This window comes from Sceloporus undulatus, chromosome 1 (genome assembly GCF_019175285.1).
Source record: "Sceloporus undulatus isolate JIND9_A2432 ecotype Alabama chromosome 1, SceUnd_v1.1, whole genome shotgun sequence".
Classification (NCBI taxonomy): Eukaryota; Metazoa; Chordata; class Lepidosauria; order Squamata; family Phrynosomatidae; genus Sceloporus; species Sceloporus undulatus.
This window is the reverse complement of record NC_056522.1, coordinates 125117045-125138732: the sequence shown is the minus strand read 5'-3', so window position 1 is coordinate 125138732 and position 21688 is coordinate 125117045. Positions and strand designations below refer to the sequence as shown.

General features: G+C 41.8%; 1 protein-coding gene across 1 annotated transcript in view; it reads right to left on the bottom strand.

Moving 5' to 3' along the window:
* IMPG1 (interphotoreceptor matrix proteoglycan 1) overlaps positions 1-21688 on the bottom strand; it is a 130513-nt gene that overhangs the window by 54805 nt on the left and 54020 nt on the right. Inside the window, exons 6-8 of the mRNA XM_042446904.1 lie at positions 19244-19299; positions 14695-14850; positions 8977-9035 (exon numbers count right to left, since the gene is read on the bottom strand). Coding sequence (XP_042302838.1) covers positions 8977-9035; positions 14695-14850; positions 19244-19299 — 271 coding nt within the window. The remainder of the gene's footprint in view (positions 1-8976; positions 9036-14694; positions 14851-19243; positions 19300-21688) is intronic.

The window sequence follows — 21688 nt, the reverse complement described above, 5'->3', positions numbered from 1 at the left end:
ACACTATGAGGAATGGCTAGGAGAAATGGTAGCTGAGAGATACAGGCTCAGATCCTCAGTCTTTGCATAGCTATGTACATATAGAGTGCATTTACATTGTGGAAATAATGCAGTTTGACACTAAGTGGTGTAACTGTAAGAACTGTAACAACAACAACGATAAATAATAATAATAATAATAATAATAATAATAATAATAATAATAATAATAATACGCTTCACTTATGCACATATGAATCACTAACTGGATGCCAGCTTCAGTTTTCCCAGCTTGTCATTATGTAAAATTTTGAAATTTAATTCTGTTCTATTCTAATTATCTTCCACCCAAAAAAGTAATTTATAACTGGAAAATACATTACACATAGCTTGGATTTCCAAGTTCTTACAACAGGTCTTTCTATTCTCCTAATAGTTTTGTACAGTTGGCCCTCCATATCCACAAATTCTGTATCCAGAAAAGATTTTAAAATATATAAATTAGAAAATACAAACCTTGATTTTATCAAATTTACTATGCCATTGTATTTAATGGGACTTGAGCACCCATGGATTTTGGTATCTGGGGGATCCTGGAACCAAACCCCAGTGGGTCCATTGTAGTCTAAAATCTGTTGATATTGATAGAATCATACAATCATAGAGCTGGAAAAGACCACAAGGGCCATCTAAACTACCTCCCTGCTATGCAGGAACTCTGAATCAAAGCATACCCAACAGATAGCCATCCAGCCTCTGTTTAAAGACCTCCAAGAAATGGGTCTCCACCATACTCTGCGGGAGTGTGTTCCACTGTCAAATAGCCCTTACCGTCAGGAAGTTCCTCCTAATGTTTAGGTGGAATGTCTTTTCCTGTAGCTTGCAGCCATTGTTCTGTTCTCCAGAGCAGTAGAAAACAAGCTTGCTCCCTCCTCACTATGACATCCCTTCAAATATTTAAACAAGGCTATCATATCACTTCTTAAAATTCTCTTTTCCAGGCTATACATCCTCAGCTCCTTAAGTTGTTCCTCATAGGGCATGGTTTCCAAAACCTTCACCATTTTAGTCACCTTCCTTTGGACACGCTCCAGTTTCTCAACATCTTTTTTGAATTGTGGTGCTCAGAACTGGACACAGTATTCTAGGTGAGGCATGACTAAAGAAGTATACAGTGACACTATTACTTCTCTTGATCTAGATACTATATTTCTATTGATACAGCATAAAATTGCATTGGTCCTTTTAGCTGCCGCATCGCACTGTTGACTCATGTTCAACTTGTGGTCTACTTGGACTCCCAGATCCCTTTCACATGTAGTTTCATTCAGCCAGGTGTCCCCCATCCTATATCTGTGCATTTCATTTTTTCGCCCTAAGTGTAGTACCTTACATTTCTCCGTGTTGAATTTCATTTTGTTAGCTTTCGCCCAGCTTTCTAGTTTATTCAGGTCATTTTGAATTTTGATCCTGTCCTCTGGGGTATTAGCTATTCCTCCTAATTTGGTGTCATCTGCAAATTTGATGAGTATGCTCCCATTTCTGTCATCCAAGTCATTGATAAAGATGTTGAATAACACTGGGCCCAGGACAGAGCCCTGTGGGACCCCACTGGTCACTTCTCTCCAGGCTGAAAAAGAGCCATTGTTGAGCACCCTTTGGGTTCAGCCAGTCAATCAATTACTAATCCATGTAACAGTTACCTTGTCTAACCCACATTTTACAAGCTTGTTTGCTAAAATGTCATGGGAAACCTTGTCAAAGGCCTTACTGAAATGAAGATATGCTATATCCACAGCATTCTCTTCATCTACTAAACTGATAATTTGCTCAAAAAAAGAGATTTGTCTGTCATGACTTGTTTGTCTGAAACCCATGTTGACTTTTTGTGATTATGGAATTGCCTTCTAGATGTTCACAGACTCTCTATTTAATGATCTGCTCTAGAATCTTTCCTGGTATTGATGTCAGCCTAACTGGACGATAATTGTTGGGATCCTCTCTTTCCCCCTTTTTGAAGATGGGGACAATGCTTGCCTTCCTCCAGTCTGCTGGGACTTCTCCTGTTTTCCAGGAGTTCTCAAAGATTATTGCCAATGGCTCCGATATTACATTTGCCAGTGCTTTTAATATCCTTGGGTGTAATTCATCTGGTCCTGGAGACTTATATTCATTTAGATTAACCAGGTATTCAAGTACCATGTCTTTATTTATTATGTACTGAATTTCCTCTATTCCATCCTCTGCTCCATTTTCCTCAGCTTGACCACCCTTTTCCTTTTCGGAGAAGACTGAAGCAAAAAAGGTGTTGAGTAATTCTGCCTTTTCTCTGTCCCCTGCTAGCATTTGCATTTCTCCCACAGCGGCCCTTTCCTTTTATTATTATTATTATTATTATTAACCTTTATTTATGAAGCGCGTGTAAATTTACACAGCGCGTACATGCAATCTTTTTAGTTAGACGGTCCCTGCCCTCAGGCTACAATCTAAAAAGACATGACACAGAAGGAGAGGGAGTGGTGGAGGGAAAGGGTACAGAGGTCCAGCAGTTCCTCTAAACCTCCGAGGTCTGGACCAAGGCAGATGGACTGAGGGAGGGCAAGGCTTCATACTTTCTTCCTTTTTCGGACAAACCCAAAAAAGCCTTTTTATTGTTTCCCTCTCTTTATTTTTATCAGATGCTTCTCCACCTGGCTTCCAGGATGATGTCTGGATCTTTACTGATGTAAAATCTGACATATATGCTATTCCTCCTGTTTGGCCCATTTCTTTTAAAAAGGTTATACCCTCTATTACTACATTCCAATAATAGACTTATCCCACCAGGTTTCCATGATGTTTGTTATACAGTCAGCCCTCCTTATACGCTGTTTTCCATGGCGGATTTGAGCATACGTGCATGGCAAATCCGGAAGTTGTCCCCATGGCGGGTGTGCGTGCACGCGTGCACCCTTGGGAACAACTCTTCTTCCCTCCCCTCCTCCCCAACTCTTTCCCTCCCTCCCTCCCTACTTCCCCTTTCTTCGCCGGTTCCGTAGAACTGCCTTGTCGCTGCCGCCGCCGCCACCACCTCAGCCATAGCCAGGGGAAAGGCCGGTGGGGGTTTTGGAGGCCAAGAAGCTGCCAGCCTGCCACCGGCCCTGCGTAGGGGTGGCAGCGGCGGCGGCAGAGGGACCAGCGCCAGAGACTTCTTGGCTCCTCTCTGCCGCCGCACCGGCACTCCAAGAGGCCTCCAACACCCCCCACCAGCCTTCTGCGGCAGCGGTGGTGGCGAGAGATGAGGAGACCTCTGGCATGGTCTTCCGCTGCCTTGGCCTCCTTGCCGTGGCTACAGCCAGGGGAAGGCGGATGCTGCTCAGGAGCCTCCAGGAGGGCCTCCAGGAGCAGCACCCGCCTTTCCCCTGGCAATGGCAGTGGAGAGGAGGCCGAGGTGGCGGGGACCAGAACCAGAGGCCTCTCAGCCACCTTGCTGCGCTAGCCAGGGAAAGGCCGGGTGCTGCGCCTGGAGGCCTCCAGGAGCAGCACCCGCTTTCTGCAGTGGTGGCGCAGCGGAGAGGATGCCGAGGAGGCCTCAGGTGATCGTCCTCCACCTCCTCTCCACCGCCGCCACTGCCGCCGCCGCCAGCCCCTCAGTTGTAGGGGCCAAGTGGCTGACTGGAGGCCAAGAGCCTCAGCCCACACCGGCCTTTCACAGAGATGTGGGCGGGGAGGAGAGGAGGCGGAGGAGGCCTCAGGCGCTCGTCCTCCACCTCCTCTCTGCGCCCGCGAGGAGGCTGGGTGCTGCTCCTGGAGGCCTCCGGAGCAGCACGGCCTTTCCCCTGGCTGTAGCGCAGCGAGGAGGCAAAGGTGGCAGAGGACCATGCCAGAGCTCCTTGGCCTCCTTGCCGCCACCGCTGCCACAGAAGGGCCGGGTGAGGGTGTTGGCCTCTTGGCCTCCAACCCTCACTCGGCCCCTGTGCGGAGGTGCTGGTGGCAGCGCAGAGAGGAGGCCCGAGCCTCTGGCACTGGTCCTCTGCTCGCCGCCGCCGCACCTCTGCACAAGGGCAGGTGCAGGCTGGAGGCTTCTTGGCTCCCAAACCCCACCCGGCCTTTCCCCTGGCTATGGTGAGGTGGCGCGGTCAGCAGCACGACGGGCAGTTCCGTGGCACCGGCGAAGAAAATGTAAGTAAGGAGGGAGGGTGTGAGGGAGGGGGGAAAGATTTGGGAAGGAGGGTGAGGGGAGGGAAGTTGTCCCCAATGGCGGTGCGCATGCGACCACGTTGCCATTGGGGCAATGGGCTTGAGCATACGCGGAGTTTGGTATATTCGGGGGGCGAACGGATCCCGCGTTATACCAAGGGCCCACGTATCATATTGCTTTGGTGTGTAGGAGTTCAAATTCATCTTGCTCATTTTCTATGCTCTGTGCATTAGTGTGGAGACATCTAAGACCATGTGCCCCCATACTTGCTGCCTTTGCAAGTTTTTTTGCCTTCCACGTTTGGGTCCTTGCATGTTGGCCTGTTTCCTCTATCAGTATGACTATTTTCTCCGCCCTTTTGATTTAGATACTGTCTCCCTCCCCCACATAACTCAGTTTAAAGCCCTCCTTATCATTTTTGAGACTATTGGCAAGAACGTTTCTGCCAACTGGTATGGATGCAACATATCCCTTGCCAGAAGTCCTCCTCATGTACCGCAGACCATGATCCAAGATCCAAATAGTTCTTGGCACACCATCTGTGGAGCAGTTATTTATATGTGCTATTTTCCTCTTCCTTCCTGGACCATGCCTTTCAACTAGGAGAAGAGATGAGATGACAAACTGTGCTCCATCTTTTAGCTTTCTACCCAGAGCCTCATAATCCTTATGATTTCTGAAGCTGTGCCTTGCAGTATCATTAGTTCTCATAAGGACCAAAAGGAAGGAGTAATGATCTGTAGGCTTGACAAGTCTTGTCAGCCTCTCTTGTCACATCAGATTTTTGCCCCAGGGAGACCACACAACTTCCGAGACATCTTGTCATGGCCACAACCCTGCTTCTGTACCCCTTAGCAAGGGTCCCCACCAGCACCATGCTCTTCTGAGGTTAGCAGTGACTATACCTTGGTGGTACTTCAGGCTCCCTGCTCTGTCCCTGAAGTCTGTCCCTGCTTTGTTCCTATCATCCCTGATAAGGGAGAGAGCTTCAAATTGATTCTATAGCTGCAGCTCCAGAACGATCCTGGTTTCCCCACTTTGTATGTGACGTTCCTCAATTATCTACCTCTTGTATTTGATTGACCCCTTCCCAGCAATTCCTCTGTGTGTTTCCCATCCAAGACTATCTAGTCTGTCCTGTCTAGGAAAGCCTCTTGCTCCCTAGTGCTGAAGTGTATCTCCAGCTGCTGGACTTTCCAATTTCCAGCTGTGGACTTTCTTTTGCAAGAGGACTACCATTTTACTTGGTGAGGGAGGTTCCCCACATCCATAGGCAAGAAGACAGACATCCCACAAGTGTTGCATGTGATTGCGAAGGTCCTCCGTTATCCAACTGAGAAATCTAAAGAGACACTGACACAAGACTGTGGGATCCCCTTAACTATGGGCTTCCCTTGTTAAGCACCAGCATAAAGGACCCCTGTTGACTTGGCTTTTGTCCCCAAGCTCTGTTAGCGAACTCAATAACTGGTCTATAGTTTCTAGAGAGCTCCGGTACTAGCTCCTTCTGGAGGGAAATTCTTGACTCACTTCCTTGAGCAAAGTCCCCACAAGCCTTAAGGAAAAAAAGTGAATGAGAAAAAGTGAAAAATAAAGGGAACACTGTCCCTAGGTCACCTTCTCCTCTGTCTCCAAGCCTCCTTGACTTATATTAAAAAATTCTGCCAGAAGTTTATAGAACTTGGCTTCTAGCTCTGCCTCCCCAGTGACCCAGAATGGACTCAGTCTAAAAGGTTTAGGAACTCACCAGCCAATGGCCACAGAGAATCAGCTTTCCCTCTTTCCTTTATGCAAGGAATGGTTTGGAAATCCTTTACCAGCACTTATTCTTATTATATTTCCAATAGAGAATATTATTTAGTGAGTTCGATTCATTGCATGTCAGTTTACCAATCAACAGCTGATTGAAATTGTATAATTTAGGTTGAATTAACCATGATCCACCCACATTGTCCCAATATTTTATGGAATCATTGAAAACATTCTATGATTATTGATTTTGGTTAGCTTAAGCATAGTGTCCTTTTCTTGTTCATATCAGAGTGTGATGCTAATGATGTGATATGAACGTGAACTTAGAGCATGTTTTCACATTATGACTGTGAATGGTTGGCTGTTTTCTTTAAGGGAAAAAAGGGTGGGAATATGGGAATATTCATTTTGTTGATCTTAGTAAACACACACACACACACACATAGACATATAGAGAGAGTGCTCAAATGTTCAATACAAGTTGTGTTGCTCCTCCTTTCAAAGCAAACCTGCAATCTTTCAGATCAACTACTCAAACCTCTTCCCATTTTAGTATATCATTTAATACATCACCCTAAATAGAGAATGATTTGACTGAATAATATAATGAAAAATCTGTTTCAATCACATCATGTGGATGTTAAATGTATAAACAGAAACTTTAATCTGTAGAGGTTTTTCTTTCTGTCTATGAAAGGAAGTAACGGAAGGAAAATAATCCAGAAATGTTTCGGGGTTCCTTCTAATGTCATATGCTCTGCTCCAGTGGCAGAATGGGAAGGTGTGCTCTCTCACCCCCTATATGTCTCTATGCTATCTCCAATCTTCTTGGAGGGCATCAGGAGATAGCAATATGGCCTGTTATGAAGGAGGAACTGTAAAGATTGTTATCTATCTTTTCTACCAGTGGAAAACTTTATGAGTGGAATACTGCTCAATGAGCCAGCTGGTTAGTGTTTCAGTGGTATCTCTAGGATTTTAAGAGACCAGGATTCAAATCCTGCTCGGCCATAGAAACCTATAGAAACTGGGTGACCTTGGGTAAGCCACACTCTCTCAGTTTTAAGAAGATGGAAATGGCAAACCTCCCCCATAGAGATAAATTGAATGATAGGGTTGCCATAGGTTGGAGTCAACTTAAAGGCAACTACTGCTATGAGCTTCCCTCTGAAAGGAACTGATTAAAAACATTGATGTTGTCATACTGGCAATTCCATATTGGCAGTGTAGATCAGCAGAAGGAGCTTTCTCTTCCACTCACCCTTCTACAGCTTCAGCCATCCAAAATCAGATCAAGAGGGTTTGCAATGGGATGGTAATATTCCCACTTCATATTCAGGTGATGGAAGCAGTTTTCATCCCCTTTCATATATAGACCATTGCATATTGGCTGTAGTTCTTTTCCCACTGGCTCTATGAACTTTTTCCTCAAGCAGAGAGCAGAGGGCCCATGTATCCTCCGATCCCGACACAGCCAAGGTTGTAGATTCTTCTTGTACAATATTGCCAAAATCGACCATTATCTCTCGCTATTACCAAGATCCTGGTCATGCCTGTGTCACGTTTGATTACTGTAATGTCCTCCTGGCGGCTTCCTTTCTCACCTGATTTTAATCTCTTTCAGATTCAGCTGCACGCACTTCACTTCCTCCCACCGTCTGACCAAATCTCTCCTGTGTTGGCCCTTACTGGCTCCCCTCCCTTTCCGCATTCAGTATAAGCTCTGTGTCGACATTTAAAGCCCTCCATGGACTGGCCCTCCTTATTATCGACCTTCTTTTCTCCTCACCTCCCCAGGGCCCCGTTCTGTAGTCAAGGTCTGCGTCCCAGCCCCGGATTTCCTCTGCCCATCCCGGATTCTCCCCTTTTCACTTGCTGCCCCCACTCTGGAACCTTCTTCCCCCACAAAAGAGCCATCACTTCTTTAACCGCTTCAAAACTGAGTTGAAACCATCCTGTTCAGATTGCCTTCCCAGGCATTGCATATTTTCACTGCTATTTGGTGTTCTTTTGTGTCTGTTATCAAACCATTTCCTGTGCTATGTAGTATTGCATTATCCTACTTGAGAGTATGTATTTTCCTGGAAATGATTAACCATCCATTTGAAGCAAGCCCTTCTCCATTCCATTTGCCTTGGTCAGGCCTGGATGGTAGAGAGGAACTGCTGGACCTCTACCCTTTCCTCACACCTCTCTTCCTTCTGTGCATGTCTTTTTAGATTGTTAGCCCAAGGGCGGGACCTCAACTAAAAGAGTGCATGTACAGGCACCTGTGTAAACTTACAGGCTTCATAAATAAAGGGTAATAATACTAATACTAATAATAATAATAAACTACTAATACTAAAAAATCTAGATTCTACATCATACCCTGACTGGAATGATAATGAGGGTGATTATGGTTGCTCTTTCCCCCCTGCTAAATTACACTTGGGTTATGAATAGTTTTTAATTTTACTACAAAAGTGTGCTTCATGTACATGACTTATTCTGCATAGTCACATTAGGGTGGGCACCTGCTACAAACCTATGGTTTATCTCCAGAGCAATATAGGGCTGGCTTCATTTGTGACTTTTTTATGTGTGTATTCAAAAAGTATTTGTGCTTTTTGACCACAATAGAATATTATTATTATTATTATACTTTATTTATATAGCGCTGTAGATTTACATACTGCTGTAAATACAAACAATAAACTCTATAAAAATGAAACCTGCCAATGACGTACATTCTACAAAATACAGTAACAGCAGTTAGATATAGCCAATATTTTAAGTCATGGTTTCTTAGCCAGGGTTCACTGGAACCTCAAGCTTCCCTGGGAGGTCATTAGGGATTCTGTGACAGATCATGACTGAAAAAAATAAACTTTTTTTTAAAGCTGGAGATATAGGCCAGAATTCACAATCAACTACTTAGCTATGCAATCACCATAATGTCTCCCAGGCCAACCTCCCCTCATTCCCAGGGAATTCTCAAATGTTGCTCTATAACAGTATTTTATTTGTTGTCTTAGTGATATGAGAGGATATTTATCTTTACCTGGAATTATGTTAGCACTTACCTAAATCCTAACACACGGATTTCTTTGAATCCTGCAAGTTTCTCAAATATTTTTTGCATCTGTTAGAGAGAAAGAAAGACAAGAAGTCAGTGGGACGGTAGGATTGCTTTAATCATATATTCATTTTTTCTGACACAGAAATTAACAAATGTTCTGTTCTAGCATTTGTGAAACAAAGCTGTGGTACTTTGGAAGAATACTGGAAAATTCACAACAGCCTTACACCTGGTAGATTTTAATTTAGCATTTTAATGCAAATATGCTTAAATATTGCTTGGATTAATGGATAAAAACCTAGACAATGTTTCATCTCTTCCCACCAAATGAGTTTGGGGCACATCCTATCAACCTGGTTCAGGTTGATTGTGTATCAGCCTACTTGCCACTGCCATCCCAAACATCCATATGGAGACAAGACAGCCAAAGACAGCCAAAAACAAAGTAGATCAGGATAAAATGGTCAATCACCAAGGATAGTGGTCATGGAACTAATATTAAACTGTTTAATTTTGACTTCTATACATAGGATCTTTGCCATCCCATACACTTACCATCCACTGCATCCATATGTACATCTAAATGCCAAATGTCTAAATTTAGGTTTGTGTGTGCATAATTCAACACAACTAGGTCAAAATCACATTGTCAGTCACCAAGCAGGAGGAACCTAACAATCAACAGTGCCATTGACCTGTGCTCTTGATATGCTATTGTCATCCTGTTGATATTGGGATGTTCTGATCCAGCCTGCACAGGGAGAGATTACAGGGTTGGAGTAGGGCATGCAGGTACACATTCCCTCCCATCCATATAATGGTCTAGATCAGGCAGTGTCATTCTGTCAAACGCTACAGATAATTACTATACCATTGAATGGTCAAAAGAAGTACAGCCACCCCCTCTGGTGATTCATGTAGAGCCTGGAAACCTTCCTTCTGGAACTATAACTCCAAGAATCTTCCAACTAACATGGCTGCTTGTCATGCTGATTGGCGAGTTTGTGGTCCAATTGTAGTCCAAAAAATGTATTTATGCCATTATTATCACATATAAGTATCATGGAGGGAATATTCCAGTTAAAACAGTTCCCCTTCTCTCCAATTTGTTGTTGTTGTTAACTATCTTCAAGTCAATCTCACCACATGGCAACCCTGTGGATGAGACATCTCCAAGACACCCCGTCCTCCACTATTCTTCCCACTTTCTGCAGATTCATACCTGTGACCTCATTAATTCAGTCCATCCATCTAACATGTGATCTTCCTCTCTTCCTAACTCCTTCCATTTTGCCCAACAATATTTTCTTTACTGAGTTGTGTCTTCTCATGATGTGACCAAAGTACGACAGCCTCAGTTTAGTCATCTTTGCCTCCAGGGAAATTTCAGGCTTGATCTGCTCTAGGACCAACCTAATTGTTCTTTTTGCTGTCCATGGTATCCTTCTGCGGCACCACATCTCAAATGAATTTATTTTCTTTTTGTCCATTTTCTTAATTGTCCAGCTCTCACATCCATACATGGTAATGGGGAATACAATTGTTTGTACGATTCTGACTTTCGTGCTTGGTTGTATGTCTTTGCTCTTTAGGACCTTTTCTAGTTCTTTTATGGCTGTCCTCCCCATTCTTAGTCTTTTTCTGATTTCTTGACTGCAGTCCCCATTCTGATTTATGATCCCAAGTATAAGAGTGCTGATGATACCATGGACAGCAAAAAGAACAAATAACTAGAAAAGATCCTAAAATGCAAAGATATACAACTCAGCACAAAAATCAGGATCATACAAGTCATTGTATTCCCTATTACCATGTATGGATGTGAGAGCTGGACAGTCAAGAAAGAAGATAGGAGGAAAATTAATTCATTTGAGATGTGGTGCAGCCAAAACAACAAACAAATGGGTCCTAGAGCAGATCAAGTCAGAAATATCACTAGAAACCAAGATGACAAGACTTAAGCTGTCATACTTTGGACACATGAGAAGGAATGAATCGTTGGAAAAGGCAATAATATTAGGAAAGGTGGAGGGATGTAGAAAGAGAGGAAGGCCATATGCTAGATGGATGGACTTTATTAAAGAGACCACAAATATGAGGGTGCAGGAGCTGGGCAGAGCAGTAGAGGACATGGAGACCCGGACATGTCTCATCCATAGGGTTGCTATGGGTCAAGATCGGCACAAAGGCAGTTAACAACTACAACACCAGTCGGATACAGGCCATTGCTCATAACATTGCATGAAAATTCATGTTATGGCTCAGGAAAAGATTATCTGATAGTTCTTTCAGTGCTCCTGGGATGAGCATTACATGTGCAATTGATGTTAGAATTCAAAAGGCAAAGAGAATACTCCAAGGAGCATTCCTGCATTCTTGCTCTCCCTACTTGCCATGCTGACTTTTGCTTAACTTTCAACTAAGCAACCTTCAGATCATTAATTGCTGACTACTAAATAGCTAATGAAGCATACAGTTAGATGTGGCAATGATATAAACATGCCTTTGCTGCTCTAACTCTTAGGGAAGAGGGATAATGCCCAAATGACTAGAGGAGATTGCATGCTTTTGGGTCCCTTGGTAGCTCTCTTCGAAAAGTAGCTCAGACAACAGTGGTTAATTTCATTCAGCATTTGTATTTAAATTGCTCATTATATTTATTGTTGAAATGAAATCACTACAAAGTACTGTCCATTAACTCCTGATTAGACTCAAATGACTTTTCTTAATGGTGTGTGGTATGGCTCATGCTGTCTGCTGACTGGGTATCTCTGCAGTCTGCCTTATGTTGCTGAAGAGATCCTGGAAATGCTCTTTAGTCCAGTGGGGGAACAGATGTCACACCCAGCCAAACTTTAAAGGAACTATCCAAGGTGGTGAATATGTTTTAGATTCAGAATCTTGGATAACACCTGTAAAGTCAAGCCTAAAACGCAATGCAGATTCGCAACCCCACTGATGTCAGAGCCACCAACTTCCACTGCCCAGCCAAGAACATTGGAGATGGTGTACAACTGAGTAATATTTAGGCTTCTCATAGGCCTGTTAACATCTCAGAATGCACTTAACGGCTGAAGCTACAAGCTTCTTCCTTGATGTGCAAGCTTCCCCACACATATATAGAGAGATTGTCCCATAGAAGTACACACAAACCAGAAACTCTGTAACTCTTAAGGGTTATAATTCTATGGAGAATTATTTTACATTTTATTTATTTAATCTTAATATGTATCACACTTACATATTACTAGTATATCTATGTGGCTCTTAAGTTGGCACTTATAAAACTTTTGTTTGGGCCAATTTTCCTAAAACACAATGGAATATCACACCATAGGAACTGACTGGTCCACATTGTAGAACTGAATCTACCATTGCCTTGCTACTATGGCAGAAATGAAGTGGGTCATTGTGAGATCCTTCAGTGTCAGTTCATTTCCCCTCCTGGAAGTCAGGGCTCATTAGCTTCTAGAGTCATCCCACCAGGACCTCAATGATCTTCACCCACCCCTCTGGGCCCCTATCCCTTAAGTTTGGGGACATAGACTTTTTAGCATAGACTTGCACATCTTATATCTCACAACACTGAATACAACCAACAGATAGTACAGGTACAGACTGTGGTAGGGCAAGAAGATGATGAAAGAAGTAATGAGAAAACATACAGATGAAATACAATGTCATCTGGGTCTTATTAAATTCTATGAATGACACAGGGTGATTGTATTTTAAAAGTCTCATTTGAAGGTTATAGTTGTTTTTTTTTAATCACTAGAAGTATAATTTGGTTTACCAGTGCCAGGATACTTATGCCATCATTAACAAGTTTTCCCCACTTTTCACAAAGGCTACTATTAATAACGTAATTATCATGCCTCCATCCATCATCCATTTATATCCTGTCCCCTGCCCCCAGCTAGAGAAAATTACAAATCACTGCCTGTAGTTCCTGCATTTTTTCCTCTTGACATCATTGTTTATGCTCGTTACCCAACAATATACGTGCATATACCTGTAACATATGACAATTTTCAAGCATCTGATAAGGTATCTATGAACATTTCTACCATAATAAATCTGTTTGTCTTTTGCAGTGAATACAACAAATAGTCTTCTAGCAAAGTAAAGCCTAACACAGCCATCTCTCTTGAAATCATAATATGGGAAGAACACCAACACCATCACTGTTACTGCACCTGTTCATAACAAATATGGCCCCATCAGGAGAGTGAAACCTGTTTCTATAACTTGTTGATTCAACCTCTGCCACTGGTTTACTTAGGTAGGTTTTGATATGCTCCTGGCTTTTCAGTGCAGTGAATGTGAGAATGGTGTTTTGCTAACACTACATACATAATTTTAGTACAGTTATAGACCAGCTTTTATACTTAGAAAACAAACAAATACAAATTGCCCAGATACAGATTACAAGTCCATGAAATGTCCAGCACATGTGCATAACTATGGCATGGTACAGACCACCCAAAAAGGGCAGCCTGCTGGCGCCTGTTTTTCTGCCAGAGGGAAGCCTCAGCTGCCAAATGGCGACACTTCCTGCCAGTGGAAAAAGAACTCGCAAAAAGTGGGTTCTTTTGAAGCCGTGGCGGCAGCGTAACAAGTGCGCCACTGGTGCACTCATTACGTAAGTGCCGTTCAGATGCCATGCATCACTTACGTAACAATGGTGGCGCCCATGAAAACAGGGCGCTGCCATTGTTACACCCTTGTAACATGCAAGGGTTGCGGGGTGTGTGGGCGCTCTGCCCCGCAGGCAACCCTCGCACGTGACAAAGGCACCTGAAAGGCCGGTAAGTACCAGGCCCACAACACAAATATTGGTGTATTCCATAATAAACCTAGTGGAGCCTGCTACTACTGATCAAATTACTAAGAAGGTTTAATCAGCTGGCTATTATTAGAATATAGAAAACATTTTTTTCATTAACAAAATCTGAATGAAGTACAATAAAAATTATTGGATTTGCCCAGAAAAGCTGCTAAAACTGAGCAATTTGTAAAGGATGAATGTCCTTGTAGCACAGGCAGTAGAGAAGCACATGGCCAACTCTTGTAACGGACCTGATAGACTATGACACATATGTTGGGAGACCATGTGAATATATCCCTTTTAGGCAGATGGCACAGTGTTGAAGTAAGTCAAGGTAAAGGTTCTATGGTACTTAGTGTAAAGATACCAGCATGACATTTTAGGAGGCAACTCATAAGAATGAATTATGTATGAAACTGATAACAGGATCTGAATCACAACAAGTTAGTAGTGCTACTTGTATCAGTGGGAGAGATGGAAGCTCTTGGATTTCCCATGTTGAATCAATAGTGGGATTTGGCTGGATGGCCCTCTCCCCCTCCCTTTATTTTTTATACTTATTTGGAAACCTAAAGCATTCATAAACCTTAGTCTTAGCATGCTTCTTCAGCTGTTCATGGAGTTTAATGGGCCACACCCATAGGATTACTGTCTAAAACAGTGATCCCCAAACTCTGGGTGGAAATCACTGTTCTAAAGTATAATTCCACCTTTCTTATTAAACATTATGTAATTGTTATTTCTAAGCAGACAGCAGCTGTTTTATTTGTATTAAATACACTGCAGTGTGTCTTTAATGTTCTACCATTACTAGACCAACCAACTGACCATCTCATCAAACAAGCATAGCTTTTGCGTAGCTTTTGTTGCTATGAGATAAGTGTGTGCTCTTACTTGAAGCTGGAATTTTGCAGCTAGTTTCTGGTACTGAGGAGTTGTAGGGTCACTCAGTTCTGGGGTGTATTCCTGGTTGGTGAGAGTAACACTGAATTCCACCATCTGTTCCACAGGATGTTCAGAAACTATGTTTGGAACCTCTGGCTTTATCTCCTGAGAGAATAGGAAGAAAAAAGTTTGCATCCCATTAAATAAAAGGCTAATATCCCAACTGCAAGAAAAATTAATTCTCCGAGTGTCAGTTTTTATGGAGACTCCTAAATTCCTGCTGGGGAAGAGGATCATGAATCACTAATCAGATATCCCAGATTTCTGATAGTGCAGTAACAACATCAGTTGAGCATCTAGAAACAGAATGTAGGCATCCAAAGAAAAGGGGAGGGCAAAGTAACTCAGGGAATGCGAACACAGCCAATAGAGGAGTTTGAGGTGTAAAGAATGTTCATTGTTTCACTGTCACAAATGCTAGAAATATGGGAACAAAAGAAAAAATTACATTGGGGCAACATAATTCTGTTTTGGTGGAGAAGTTCATTTTGATCCAGAGCTATACTTCCTGGATATAAATGGGACTCCCTTTCTTGAGAATGCTTTGCTCTCTCATCTTCCTTCTTACACAGGGATGAGGCTGGGGAGCAAATGAAGGTATCCTCACTTAATACTTCTAGGTGTCCCTGAAGAGATTTGTTAAGATATTCTGCTTCACCATAATTTGCCCCATATAGAAGGGGGGAAATCCTAATTCCTGAGTGAACCATCAGAATATGCAGCTATCTCTCAAGTATCAGAAAATCGGGTTTGGGGCCACACAGGGCCTAGAGGCTATATGCTTTCCACTCTTCCAATCTCATTAGGTAAGGCTACCCGATTTGGGTCATATGAACAATCTTTCCATAAACCATCACCTCAAATTATCTCCAGATTTGTCAATATAAAGGCTGGCTAATCTATTTCCCAATGAGAATGGACCTTGACAGCTTTCCTCAATATGGAGAGTTTACAGTGGAGTAACGTATTTTCAAACTAGAAAATCACATGTTGCTGTTTTCCTGCTCCCAGCAAACCTATGGACTCACCTAGGAAAAAAAGGCAATACCCCCTTCGACAGTTTGCAGAATTTTTCAGCTCAATACATCTCAAGGCAACATGCAGATTATGTGACTTTAGCTCCAGTCCCCACACCACTGTCCTTCCCCCCATGATTTTGGTAACATGTTGTGTGATGAAGAAGGCTGGAGATTTTTGAAAACCTGCAAATATCCCCCCCCCCTTTTTTTTGGTTGGTCTAATACAGGGGTAGGCAATCTTTTTGAGCCGGGGGCCAGGTTGCTGTCCCTCAGACAACTGGGGGGCCGAAGCCAAAAAATAAATAATTAAATATATTTTAAAAAAATTAAATATATAAATAAACCAGGACAAATGTAGGACAAAATTTTCAAATGGAAGACACTTTTTTTTTAAAAAAATGGAGGACATGTGAAAAAATTTGCTGATTTTTTAAAAAATGTTAATATAAATGCATGTTTCTGAGGCTTCTATAGACAATTGTCCTCCAAAGGCCCCAGTGGCAATCAGCGGCAGGACCAGGCTGGGGCCGGTCCCAAGGCCTTGCCGGGCCACATCCGGCCCGCGGGCCGCAGGTTGCCTACCCCTGGTCTAATAAGTCATTAGGTGATCTGAAGGCAACAAAAGACAAAAAAAATATTACCATATTATGTATTTTGGGAATTTGTCTTAAGGCCAGTGTGGCTAGATATCTGTTATCTTTCCCACAAACCCCCCTCAAGTAATTGTATGGATCACATGTATAGTATGGCTGGTCATGAACTGTGGTCCTCCAGATGTTTTGGACTGAAACTCCCACAATCTCTTACCATTGTGCTGGAAGCTAAAAGCCAAATCTTCTGGAGGACCACAGGTTTCCCATCCATGGATTAAAATATATTTTAGAGGATCAGTTTACAGTGCGAGTTGAGCCTCTAAAACATACAGTATTTTAGTCTACAGTGGTGTAAAAACAGCATCGAAATGATCTTGATAGGAGTCTCGCATTCTACACCAGGGGTAGGTAAACTGTGGCCCATGAGCTGCACGCAACCCCAGGACTGCCCCCCAAGCCCTCTGACAGCTTCCAAAACTTCTACACCCACAAATTCTTTCAGGTGAACCCTCTTCCCCCAAAAAGGATGTCATATTGAGAAAGGAGCAAGCTTGCTTTCTGCTGCTCCAGAGAACAGGACCTGGAGCAATGGATGCAAGCTACAGGAAAAGAGATTCCTGTTAAAATATATTTCTAAATTGTATTGAAAATGTTCAGATGTGTCAATGGTTAACTAAGGTTTAAAATGGTTCCTGTTGCAGGCCAGAAAGGCTAGGCCTGGAAGAGCAAGTCTTCAAGGACATGTGCTGAGACATAATATAAACAAATGTATTATTGTTATGGTCTTGTGTAGTATGGTGACTTCATGGGAAAGAGGTGTGTCCACTTGGTGGGAAGGTTGATCTTTTGAGAGAAAAAAGACTGATGTCACATTCAAGCTTCTAGCATGGACTCTGAAAGAGAATAGATGTATAGTAGCTTGCTGTAAAGTGTAAATAGCAACAAAGTTAATAAACCCTCATTTGAGTGAAAATCTGTGTGGAAGTTACTTTGATCCTGAGTAGCTGAGAAGACTGCATCTGTTTCAGTTGGTACCAGTTCAAACCACCGGTAAGAAGAGACATCAACCATCCCAAAGATCTTTTTTCTCTAACAATTCCACCTCAACATTAGGAGGAACTTCCTGACAGTAATGGTTGTTTGAGAGTGGAATACACTCCCTCAGAGTGTACTGGAGTCTGCTTCCTTAGAAGTCTTTAAACAGAGGCTGGATTGCCATCTGTTGGGGATGCTTTGATTGTGATTTCTTGCATGGCAGGGGGTTGGACTGGATGGCCCTTGGGGTCTCTTTCAACTCTACGATTCTATGATTCTAAGTATCAATCATTAATCCTGGAAGCGTAGATTTATTAAAAACAAATCTTCAAAAACTTGCCAACACACTTGGAAATCAGAAATACAAGTGGCTTCTGCTTCTGACTTTTGGCTAATTGTTAGTCAAAAATGTGACAGTGTAGACTTCTGTTGTGATAAATATTTGCCCCTCTCACTGTTGCCCATCCTTGGTCTACCCATTTCTTCCTTAATCTTTCTCCTTCTCGTACATGTTATACTCAATAAATATGAGTATTAGACTTCGATGCATAAAGCAAGAAAGCTGTCTGTTGCCAGAATCCATATGAATTGTTAAAAAAGCATACCGGACAGGTAGGGCTGCTGGTGGTCTGGACCCTTGTCCATCTTTGGGGAAAAAAAAGCCAAGCCTTATGTTAAAGTGCTAACTGGATATTCTTTCCAACTCCCTCCCTATTGCTGACAAGGAAATAGTTTCATTGTTGACAGCAATCGATCCTTAACTGTCTTGTTTCCCTCCACTAAATGGAAATCTGTGAAACTGGCTCAGACTGGTACACCCCCCATTGTGAGGGATTGTGCAGCATCCAGAGAGGTTGAGAAATCCATCTAGATTTGAAAGAGGGTATATATTTATACTTAATTGGCTTTTGTCTTGTGCATGCAGCCCATTGTTCTGTACTGCCCAGACCATCTAAAAGTCTTTGCCACTGCCTGAAAGGGTTGTTCACCTCTGCACATGCTTTTTGTTTTTGTTTTAATCTTCCATAGAACAGCGCTGAGGTCATGTTTTGCTCCACTTAAAGGTGTTCTCTTTAACAGCCTTCAGGTTAGGTTAAATACAGATACAGAGAGTCTCTCTCTGAGACTTGCCTCTGCTGTTCCAATCTCCAGTTATCTTCTTCACATTGGAGGGTGAGAAAATCTATCTGTAGTCCCTTAAATTTAGCTACACCCCTCTAGCCCACTTAGGTTCATCAGTAGTGTTTTGGCTTCTATGCTGCTGAACTCTTCTTTTACTTTGAGAAAAGTATCGAGTACAGACTTTTGTTGGTTTCTGCTGCTATCTTTTTCTGTCTTTTTAATTTTAAAGAAATAATTGGTTTTGTTGTAAAATCAGCTTGTCCTTCTACCTCATTCTCACTTGGTTAATTATCCACTTTTAAAACTTTCAGCCTGTAAGGTCTTGCAGAGAGTTAGTGCCTGGAAGAACTCCCCCCCTCAACAAACCAGTTCACTGCTCTTAATACTTTCCTTAGAAAACCTTAGAAATATTATCTCCAATACTTCTAAAACAACACATGAATTCCTATTGCGTAATGGAAATAGATTATGGGACTTAAAGAGGTGATTAACAGATGTGAACAGAATCTTTGCTTTACAGACACCTCAAAGGGCCATTTATTTTCCATAAGCCTGGGCAGGAAACATCATTCACAATTAGCTCAGTGGAAAGACACTAATAAAACATTTACATCATAAGTGGATGTAAAGAAAACCTAATGGCGTTGAATGAAATCACTCTGCAAGTTACTGAGTCAGAAAACCAGGAGCAATTGCCTAGCTAGATGGAATGTAAAAATACTTCCTCACCTTCACAGGAATCTTGGTGTCGTTGACGATTTCATTCACCAGGGTGCCTGTAGGGGCTGCTGGGTACAAAGGTAGAGAGGGATGAAGAAGATGGAGTTTAATTTTGTGTGTATGCATGCGCCCAGTATCAACAGCATAACAAAATAACAAAACCGAAGAATTTCTGTCTGAAACAATGAAGATCTTCAGACCAGCACTTAAGCACTGGTAAAATGCTGCTAAATCGTTTAAGAAGCACACATGTGTGAAAGCCTGACGTGTTTCCTAAATGTCAGGGGATCATCGGCTCCCCTCCAGCATTCCTAAATCATTCAGGGAGAGGCAAATTCCTATGAATGCAAAGTTTCTGTTCATAAGAATTTGCCTCTCCCCAAACGATTCAGGGATGCTGTGGGGAGCCGATGATCCACTCATGGTTAGGAAGCAAGTCAGGCTTTCCCACACTTCCTAAACGATTTAGCAGCATTTTACAAGCGCTTAAGTGCTGGTCTGAAAATCTTCAATGAAAACAAAATAATAAACCCAGATTTTGTTTTCTGTATAATAATAATAATGATAATAATAATAATAATGCAAAGACACAATTTGGGTGTCCAATCACATACAATGAGTAAGCCCTCTTGAATTCACTTGGAGTTAGTTCTGAGTAAATGTGCACATTGCTAAGGGCCAAAACTAGACATGGGAGTTTATCACACGGAGACAAATTGCTTAAATTCCATGCAGAAACAGGGTTTAAAAGTCTGTAAAAAACCTGCAAAATGTGTTTGTGTAAAGAAAAAATAACATGACATTAACCTGAACAGAAAGTCGCCAAAGCCCACTCCTTTTTACTTTCCGAAGTTTGGTTTATTTTTCTGTCATTTCTCTTTCACCCAAATGTCGTCTGAAAAATAACCTGCATTTGCAGGTTTTTCCTACTTTCTGTTCTGATTAACCCTGAATGTCATATGCAAAAGCAGGTTGTTTTGACTTTAAATCTAGTTTCTGCCTCCATGTGATAAACTCCATGGTGTCATTCATACAATTAACAATTGGTGATTTGAAAAATAAAATAAACAGTGGATATTGGGGCCGCAATTTTAGGGAAGGAGGAGATAGACACTGCAGGCTTGTTTGCATCTGAAGTTAAAATTTCATCTGTAAAAATGGAAACCCGTCGTCCACTGCATGCAGTCATGATCTGGAAAAGTTCCCTCTTTGAAATACAACTCCCACAATCCTTCAGAAAGCTAGACAATTGGATTTTTTTTAAAAAAAAAGCTTTTTAAAAGCATAAGAAAATGTGAGCTATTGTGATTCAGGCTGGGACAACAACAGAGAGCACAGCGGTAATGCTCCCTTCCTTCCTCTGGCCCTGATCCAAACAAGAACCCACACTGAACCTGCTATTTACATTACATTAATGCTTTTCTATCTACTTTGGCCCTGCAATGCCATTCCTTTACATACAGTCTTTGCTTCTGGGTGAAAGAGTTTTACAGTATCATACAGAATGAATGCATGTTTTCATGTGGTAAGAGTGTCATACTTCAAAATGGAATGTTGCCCATTTCTTGTCTGCTCATTTCTGTTATCATACTTTAGCTGCTCTCTGGAAATGTGTTTAACAACTCGTTAACTCATTTTGGCCTACATCCTGTTGTTCGACTTGAATCCATGAGATTTAGCTGCATGTTGGATCACCATTCAATGACTGAATTAGTCTATTCTAGCTAGGACAAATAAACAGGATGACATCCATCATTTTGTTATGTTTCAGAATTCTGAACAAGAGCATGGAAATTAACCTCTTGCTCCACCAATTTTTGAAATTTTCAGTTAAAATTAAATGGACTTAAAATTACTAAAAGCTCCACCACCAGTGTTAACTCACAGTAATGAAAATCATTAATCATCCCTGAAAAATAATCCTGTTGCCATGTAACAATTAAAATTTGTTACATGCCAACAAATCTAACTATGTAACATTTGGTTACCTTTAATTTTTTTACAATTTAATTTTTTAAAATGAATTGTTACATAGCAACAGGAATATTTTTCAGGAACGATTAATGGTTCTCATTACTGTGAGATGATACTGGTAATTTTTTAAAAGTGCATTTAATTTAACAACTTAGCAAATTAATCAAGAAATTCATTTTATAAACTTTTCTTAACTGTTTGATCTGAACAAATCAACTTATTTTGATGAATTAGCATTACTGCCTTAACACTAACATTTCTAAGCTTTGTTCTGAATACTATATAGTGATGACAACAAGATCACATTCTTCAGTGTTAAGAGGGGTAGCTAGGTAAGCAAAGTACAACTGCTTCTCTAAGCTATTTTTGCAGTTCTTAAATCCCTCTGTACTGCCTATACTGCCCATTTTCTGACAAAAAGAGTGTATTATCTTTCCTGGAAGTCTCAAGGAGTAGCAATTCACTTTTTTAATAGGTTGC